This window comes from Palaemon carinicauda, chromosome 38, assembly GCF_036898095.1.
Source record: "Palaemon carinicauda isolate YSFRI2023 chromosome 38, ASM3689809v2, whole genome shotgun sequence".
Classification (NCBI taxonomy): Eukaryota; Metazoa; Arthropoda; class Malacostraca; order Decapoda; family Palaemonidae; genus Palaemon; species Palaemon carinicauda.
The window spans coordinates 42,520,316-42,530,292 of NC_090762.1; the positions used below are offsets into that span (position 1 = coordinate 42,520,316).

At 34.2% G+C, this 9,977-nt stretch overlaps 1 protein-coding gene across 1 annotated transcript in view; it reads right to left on the reverse strand.

Moving 5' to 3' along the window:
- The window catches only part of LOC137630581 (centrosomal protein of 164 kDa-like), a 248,136-nt gene extending 240,591 nt beyond the window's left edge, over positions 1-7,545 (reverse strand). The window contains 1 exon segment of the mRNA XM_068362144.1: positions 7,186-7,545. Coding sequence (XP_068218245.1) covers positions 7,186-7,330 — 145 coding nt within the window. The 5' untranslated portion in view covers positions 7,331-7,545.
- Positions 7,546-9,977: the final 2,432 nt, after the last annotated feature.

Genomic DNA, 9,977 nt, shown 5'->3' on the forward strand with positions numbered 1-9,977 from the left:
ATATGAAATGGACTAACCGTTCTGTACTACAATATCAATATGCATGGAAGTGCCTGTTCAAAGACTGTGAGAAATATCAGCAATATGAAAGCATTCGCAAAGGATCATTTTTCTTCCGTTCCAAACTTTCATTGCAGAAGTGGGTTGAAGCTATTTTCTATTGGTGCGAGCAAACTAGTGTAACTCACTCGGTTAATTTTCTGAATCTTTCAAGAGTGACTGTCATTGATATCCATAATTTCTGTCGTGAGGTGTGTTCTAAATACTTCGAAAACAATCCAATCAAGCTAGGTGGGTCTGGTGTAACGGTACAGATTGACGAGTCTTGCTTTTCGCATAACCCAAAATTTCACAGAGGACGGGCACCAATCAAACCCCTGTGGGTTTTTGGCATTGTGGATACTTCAACAACACCGTCGTTAGGATACATGGAAATAGTCGAGTCTCGAAACGCACATACACTCTTGCCAATAATTAGGGAAGTTGTTTACCCTCAAACGGTTGTACATAGTGATCAGTGGAAGGCTTATTATAATATTGAAAAAGAACTAGGTCTCTCACATTATACAGTCAATCATTCGTTAAACTTTGTTGATAAAACTACTGGTGTGCACACGCAAGCAATAGAGAGCCATTGGAATAAAATAAAGGCACATATTAAAAGCATGCGTGGCTGTAAACGAGAATTCTTGAATTCTTATCTGCATGAATATATGTGCGTGAAAGAAATAGCACTAATACATTTTTTGCTTTTTGTGGTGCTATCGCTAATCAATACAAATCAAATTAGTTAAGATTTTATCGTTTTTGTTTTTATATGAATAGATTTCCCATATTTTATTTTATTAATTTGTAACTTGCATTTATGTATTTATAAATAAATGTTTGACATTTAACTTTTTACTCGCATTTATAACTTGCATTTATGTATTTATAAATAAATATTTGACATTTTACTTTTTGTTTCTATCATTTATTTTATTTATGAGGTTACTCAACTTTACAAGTTCGATTATAAGGTTATCCAACTTTACAAGTTTGATTGTTGGGTTATTCAACTTTACAAGAGGTCCCATGGGTTACCCAACTTTACAAGATCCGAAATAACTTTATATTTGCTCTCTCTCTCTCTCTCTCTCTCTCTCTCTCTCTCTCTCTCTCTCTCTCTCTCTCTCTCTCTCTCTCTCTCTCTCTCTAAGTCATATTCCCTATTTTGGGAACGGGAAAAAAAATACAAAATTAAAGCCGCCTGGATCCCTAACAATTTCCCGTAATTGGCCACAAAACTCCCTTAGGTAAAATATCATGCATCCACTCACAGTAATTAGCTATTTCTGTCCAAACTTAAATTAAAGTTAACCTATCGACGGGATCACTAAATTAGAAAAAAAAATGTATATCATAGTTCAAACCTATTATACCATTATCAATGGATAACTGTCCACAATAGATAAAAAAAACAATTATTAATGTTCTAAAATTAAATTCACAACAGGTCTGTCATAAAAGTTAATTTCCACAGTAAAGTTTCGTATGTTTGGGTCTATATAACGGCCGTATGAAAAAAAAAAAAAAAAAAAAAAAAAAAGTGAAGTCTACATGGTAATGACAAGAAAGTAGTGATCTTACGATTTGTGGCTAACCAACGTCACTTAATTGAAGAAATTCGTCGACACGCCTAAAAATTGTAGCATACTCACATTTATATATAAACTAATGTGAATGCACGCACCAGTTGTCGTACGTGGCAAAGGAAAGGAGCATATAAGCCTGCTGGACACCTGCTAACTTTATTACATACGATACATACGAACGCATCGAGTATTAATTCAAATCAATATCAGCACAGTATCACTTAAGTCTATTATCATTATTACTAGCCAAGCTACAACCCCAGTTGGAAAAGCAAGATGCAATAAGCCCAGGGGCTCCAATAGGGAAAAATAGCACAGTGAGGAAAGTAAATAAGGAAATAAATAAATGATGAGAACGAGTTAACAATAAATCATTCTGAAACAGTAACAACGTCAGAACAGATAAGTCCTATATAAACTATAAACAACGTCAAAAACTGTTAAATATGTACCCACAAAACAAGAGTCGGCGAAGCTTTTGCAATAACAACAAAATATCAAATGAAAAACAAGATTTAAGAAACTGTAAAACAGACGTTACAGTAACCCTGTTGATACAAAATCGGCCACCCTTAAAAGTTTTCCCCAGAAAGTAAATCTGTATGATACTGGTAGTCTGTAATTTAATGAAAACAAACACTTATCAGGCCAACCGAGGGACCCACATCTTGATGGATTTACCTTCTTTCCCTTTGTCATTTTAATCAGCCACCACCTGCATGAGGCATGTGGGAGATAATGCACCCACTCTACTTGTATATACACAGTGGTTAACACCTCACAGCTAATTTGACCAGGATATTTCATAAAGCGTGGTGATGGGCATTGTACAAAAATATAGCCATTTATCCAGCAGCTTACATTTTCTGTTTTGGAAATTTGAGATCTCAGTAATTCACTATATATTATTACTTATCCAACATAAAGCTTAGTGCATAAATAGCGAGGACCTAGAACAAAAAATAAATTGAGTAAGGATATTCTCCATCTCAAAATTTTAAAGGGAAATTATATGAATAGCAAGTGAAATAAAACGAGCATTAATATCACATGGTGTTCTTCATGATCATGATTCAAGATTAAGGCACTTATTTTGCCCATGTTTACGAATTTGGAGGCTAAATTACAATGCATAATTATTTTGTGCAAATCATATGCAAGTTCTTGCTTCACCGCTGACATAATTTAAAATCTCTATTTCATCCAGCTTAATGCATAATTTTTTTCGAAATATTCTGTTCAAGCAATTGAAATGATCAACTGTGGTGGGTGCTCTAGCTCTTTTTATGAACAATTTGTTTCTGTTCTCTTGCAAATCGTAATCTTTAACAACGATTACAGAAACTTTCAAATGCAAGCAGGTATATTAATCATACCATAATGTTGGATGGTTATTTTTTAGAAAGATAAATGTAAGTGATCTTGGTCTTTTAAAATTTCTTTGTATGCTATTGTTCAGGCTGGTATACCTTTAATTTTTAAGATCATGTAGGATATGTTCAAACTCTCATACATTTCCCTCTAAAATCAATATAATTCTAAAAGCTATGATTAAACAAAGATATGCTTGCCACTGGCTGATAATACAGTAGTATTAGTCATATTACAGTAATTGCAGGTATTTTGAGATGATATCAAGGATGACCTTAGATCAAAGGGATTAACTGGTGATGAGGTGTGGGACAGAGGTAAATGGAGAAAACTGACCAGAAACATCGACCCCACATAGAAGTAGGAAAATATGTAGACAAAGAAGAAGAAGAATAAGAATTTTTAATAAATTTTGTTTAATGCTTACTCTGAATTATTAAAAAATTCACTTAATGAAATTAAGATCCCTGGCAGCATAACCAGGACTGTCTGGCAATGGTCACATGAGAAATGTACCACGTCATACACTACAGCTATAACATCAAGTACCCTACATAAACTAGTGATCAATTTACAAGTGCATAGATCTTATTTCCCAACAGCTACAATTCAGTTAATTATTACTTGAAACTGAAATGCTATCCCTTGCAATAAGGACTCTACATATCCTAACACATCCTACCTTAAGAATAATGTTAATGCTACTGCTAGAGAGTTATGAGGTCTTTTGACTGACCAGACAGTACTACATTGGATACCTCTCTCTGGCTACGGTTCGTTTTCCCTTCGCTTACGCACACACCGAATAGTCTGGCTTATTCTTTACATATTCTCCTCTGTCCTCATAGACCTGACAACACTGAGCTTACCAAACACTTCTTCTTCACCCAATGGGTTAACTACTGCACTGTAATTATTCAGTGGCCACTTCCCTCTTGGTAAGGGTAGAAGAGACTCTTTAGCTCTGGTAAGCGACTCATCTAGGAGGAGACTCCACAATCAAACCATTGATCCTTGTCTTGGGTAGTGCCATAGCCTCTGTACTATGGTTTTCCACTGTCTTAGGTTTAGAATTCTCTTGCTTGAGGGTACACTATTCTATTTTATATCACTTCCTCTTGTTTTGTTAAAATTATTATAGTTTATATGAGATATTTATTTTATTATTGTTACCCTTCTTAAAATATTTCATCTTTCCTTGTTTCCTTTCCTCACTGGGATATTTCACCTGTTGGAGCCCCTGGGCTTATAGCATCCTGCTTTTCCAACTAGGGTGGTAGCTTAGAAAGTAAAAATAATAATAATAGCTCAAGTAGGCTAGATACTGTACACCAATACACTCTTTCGCCCTAAACATCTTTTAAGTAGTCAAAAGCCTAGCCTAAAATATTTAAGGTGAAAACAGTAATGGCATACCTAAAGCCTACATCATGGTGTTCTTAGCACTACAAATTATCCCTGTCAGAGTTTGGCATTTATTTAAAGACCATTTACCTTTCTTGTGATTCTTTTAATGCCAACAAAAATCTATCCACCCAAGATACTGTACCAGCCAACAGACAACTCTAGGCATTATAGACCTAATTTTCATAAAGGCAATATCTTGTAAGTCCAATTTGAACAGACTACTTAAATAGCCTGACACTACTGTTCTTATCACGGTTTTTTTTTTATATAAAGACTGTAAGATATCTGATCTAAAATAAAAATCTAATAGAGGACTTTATCAGTACTCTTAATAACATAGTAACAGACCCATTTCTCTTACTGCTCTTACCCTTGTCACATGTAAAATAATACTCTTCTTTACATTGGTTCAATATATGTTAGTTCTGACTTTACGTCGCCTATCCTTAAATATTGATAAAAAATAAAATCAAAGTTACAGTACGCTGTTTTACCAAAACTTATGTCTGTCTTTAAGACATATGATAACAATAAAGGACTGCACTTTACATGGAAGCTGATTAATATATCTGGTTTTCATAAAATGATAGCTGGCTGTAAGTACCGTACTTTTATGTGTTCAGTATGTCCATAGGGGCTCTGTATTAGTAACTTTACACGGTCCAAATCTGATCTAGGTTAAAAATCAACTTGCGTCGGATTCCTTGGAACCAATTAATAACTCAGGCTGTGGTATTACTATATACCATAAAATTGTGGTAATATGAATAGCTAGAAGAAACCGAACATGGATATGAATTACTATATAAGTATTATAGAAAAGTTGCACAAAGTGCAAAAAAAAAGTCTTAAATTGTCATTAGATATAAGTACTGTACTGTAGTCTAAATAATATTCATTTAAAAAGAATTCAAGTGTAATAAATCAAAATAACCTATAAGACTATTTGTTACACAAATTTTATGCATATTTCTCATTAGTTAATTTTCCTCATTCAGTTAATTCCATAAATCTGAAATTGTATGTAACCCGTAACCTAAATAAATACAGTACTAAAAGTAAATACAATATACTGTACATACGAGGCACAATGTAGAATAATACTTAAAAACTTAAGAGAATTTTTAGAACCTACATAAATACCATAATAAATTCTAGAACTATAATCATTCTAAATGACAAGGGGTCAGGAAAAAAAATACAGACAAAATCTACTTAAATGACATGATATGCTAACCCCAATTGCAATAACTCCCTACAAAAAAAATTAGGTCCAATCACCTATCTACACATACATGTAACACTATTGACAATAAGCTTTAGGTTATTTTTGGTAGATATCTCATCAACACTAAAATGAAATTCAAAAAGTCTTAACTGTTGCTACTATAGTGGACAATAGCTAAGTTGAATGTGGTAGTAATACTGTACAAGTTCTGGTAAAATTATAGTTACAGACGGAACAGCATTTTGAACAGAAACAGTTTCTCCTGTAGAAAATAATGTGCTTTCACTGAATTTGATCTTCATTTCAACGGCAAATAACCGAAAACACGTTAGACCATCTAAGAACGGGAATATCTTTTTTAGAAATCTAATGGTTTTTGCTGCGCCGTGAGCTTATTTCACTCGCAGAACAAGAAAATACACCAAGCTCATACGTACTGGCAAGTGGTACAGTACATGCTGAGCTGCACACGCTAACCCCATTGATATTATTCATTAGATAATTAGGTTTTTATACGCAGTGAAAATATGCGTCATTTTCGAAGAAAACAGATTTTTTTTTTCCTATATGAAACTCCAGGTTTTTAGTAGAAAAGCATTTTCCAACCGTAACTATAATACAACCCAAGTTCCTTGATGATTGTTTTCATTTTTGCTCAAACATTAAAAATACGACATTTTTCCAACCAAGTGTTTCTGCCTCCTTCAAAACAATAATATAATAAGGACAAGTAATGTTATTCACATACCTAAAGAGGTAAGTGGATTACACTAGATATCGTTAAAATATTCTTCCTAACCTGAAAATGAATTCCATACAATATGAAAAATTTACAAACAAATCACAATATTTTCATTTTTCAAAAATGAAACTATTAACCAGAAATTATTTCAAAAAATTAACACTAAGAGGGATACCTTACCTAACAGTGAATTTTGACAGGTAGTTCATTTGATTATATAACTGACATTCCAAAGATGAAATACATAAATGAATATTGACGTCTTTATTATGAATACACACATGTTTCAGTAATATCAGAAAAAACATACTACACGATGTTGTAGTGTTCCCCACGTCTGACTATAAGTGAATACTATAATACTATAAGGTGGACATAATAGGCTAAGTTTTAATAGAATCAGCTACATTATATCCCTAAGTTTGGGCCATAATTTACTATGTAGGCTACTTCGGAGCCTTTATATTTCAGCAGCCAGTTCCTCACACGTTGATTAAAAATAGACATCAACTAACCTCAACTTTCCCCCCTAACCTAACCTACAAGCCGTGTCCTTACCTACTTACTTAATGTGGGGGACTAACACCCCCTTACACTACCGTAATTTAAGTTAGACATAATAATACATACAGGTGGCCGCTATCATACATACATCCCGCGACTTCATTACATTTACAGCTAACCTGTATAATTAACCTAGTCTGAGCCTGATATCTCTGATAATAACAAAATCGACCAAAACGGTATCACGAAATATTCTAGGCAAGTAGACCAAGGTAGAACTGGACATCTCCGAGGCTTACCTTTCTCAGTGATATTGTAATCCGAGGTAAACACTTCCTCAAGTATCGTCTGTTGAAAGCTTGAGGAAACAGAATCTTCGTCGTCTATATTGGAGGGACAGGAGTGTTTCTCCCTTTCTACAGCTTCGATGGTTTCGGTCATCATTCATGGCAACGTCTTCTTACGTTGAAAGCGTCCACGAGTTGAAAATGGGCAAACTATGAAAGTCATTGCAAAGACCATTTCAATACAGTTTCAACAATCTATGGATGATGACCGCATTTCGTGCATCGCCACCGACAACTGACATTAGCCACCAACGTCAACCTGTGTCACGAAACATACGTCAGCATGGTTGTTTTGGAGTTTCCAAGGTAACGGGGAAGCTGCCACCAAAACAAAACAAAATATAATTCCCGTTTTCTGTGAGTTATTCGTTCGACTGCTGCAACCGGCTTGCGCTTAATTAAGTAATATTTTATTCACATTGCTAAACAGATCTGACTTTATTTTCTTACTTGTGAGATGAAACAGATTCAAAGACTCTTTTAACGGGGAAGCTGCCACCAAAATAAAACCAATTATAATTCCCATTTTCTTGAGTTATTCGTTCGACTGCTGGAACCGACTTGCGCTTAACTTAGTACTATTTTATTCACATTACTAAACAGGTCTGACTTTGTTTTCTTACTTATGACATTAAAAACATTTAAAGACTTTCATTCAACTGTATCTGGATTAAAACAAATATTCTTAAACCGATAAGTAATTTAAATGCTGCTTACGATACAATGAAAGTGATCTTAAATAGAGAATTGCAATTTGACAATTGTTGAGAGTATTTTTGGCTGAAGCTGTTTCTATTCTTAGATAATTCCTTTCCCTTATTAAAGTCTAGAGAAGAGGTTTTCTTGGATTGAAAAAAAAATGATTTAAAACAAACAGAAAGACGAATGAATTTTGATGAAAATATTTTTCTGTTAATGTCTACTTTCAGTACCCCCATTTATGTTCCCTTCTTCCATCTGATATTTAAACAGCATCTTATTTCTTCTGTTAATACTAATCTGCTATATACAGCACACACACACACACACACACACACACACACACACACATATATATATATATATATATATATATATATATATATATATATATATATATATATATATATATATATATATATATATATATATATAGAATGCTTCTTTCCATGCATATAATCAACAATTAAGAACTCGGTTAGAATCTTTAATAAACATCAAAATCTATCTATTACTGTAGTCCTCTATGTCTGCAACTGCCTTTACTTTATTTTGGTCATGATGTATTAACATTACTTGTTTGGTGTTTATGGGGACCTATAATTTAGTTTTAAACTCCCATTGCTTGTATAGATGCTCCATCATATCCCGATTAACCTCTTCCTGGCTAGTACAGTGGTAACGTGTTTGCCTTGCGTTCGTGTGCCAAGAGATCGATCCCCGCCCAGGGCCCTAAGTTTAAGGTGTGTACTGGGGAGGCCACTGCTGTGGTAGGGCACCACAGTGGGGGGTTGAGCTTACCCGGCTGACGTTCTGGTGAGCATCTCTTCTGATGGAACTGAAACCAGATGCCTTTATGTATTTTTCATGTAATAAAGACTGCCTCATCTGTTGATTCATCAGGCATAAAACTAATTTTTGTTGAGTTTTAAAGGATTTTCCCAGCTTTTCTTCAAGCCTCTAAATTATTTATACCCTGTACTGTAGAATCCTCAACTTTAGGTCACTCACGAATGGTAGAGGCAAGAGACAGGACAATATCCTAGACTGACAATATATACATATGATCAGCTTCCATGGCCCTTCTTCATCAAGCCAGGACCCAGCAATGGTTGCTGATAACTCAGCAGGTAAACCTATGGGCTCCTTCATGCCCTACATCCCTCTCAAAATAAGGCTGTTGAGGTTGCAGACACTACTAGGCACTATTAAGCTAGAATGGATCTCAAACTCCTGTGTATATTAGACCACTGCTTTCATACTTTTTTCTCATAAAACAATTGAAATCAAAAGAATTTTAAAAATTCATATGTAGCTTACTTCCAATAAAATCTGCATAAAAACTATGGATTAATTTTAAATATTCACTCCATTCTCTCACATTAGGCAATGATAGCTTCTTGGTGGGAAGATGCCGATTGCCATCAATATAATCCGCTACTTTTAATTCTCATGGTGAAAAATGAAAAAAAATACAGTACATTCAATACAGCAGAGTAGAAGCAGAGGGCAAATCAGAAGATTGGATGTACAATATTGTTTTTCTTTTAAAAACCTTCTACTCCACGAGAGTGTGTGAATAAGTTTTGGACTGATCCATCGACTCATATTCAAACTGATGCCGACAATTTTAGCACAAAAGCTTGGAATGGGATGAAAAGAAGTTTGTCAAAGAATTTGGGCAAACACCTGAGTGATGACAAAACTGTCAGAAATTCTGAGACTGATCATGCAAAGATGTAACCCACTTCAATTAAAATTCATTTTCAGTAGATATCATGTTTACTTTGAATGAACTTAAGGTAGAAATCAAGGAAATGTTTAACAATGAATCCCATGTAACTGATGAAGAATGTGCCAAAGTTAGATGTATCCCTTAAAATTCTACCATTCTAAATTCATACAGCTCTACTAGATAAAACAAAGTATCTCATTATTCAAGATAAGGGAAATTTTGCCAGGCTTATCTTACAAAGACTGCAATCAATTGGAGAATGCATATATCCTAAGTCACTTCTTTACTGTGTTTTTAAACAAATACGGGT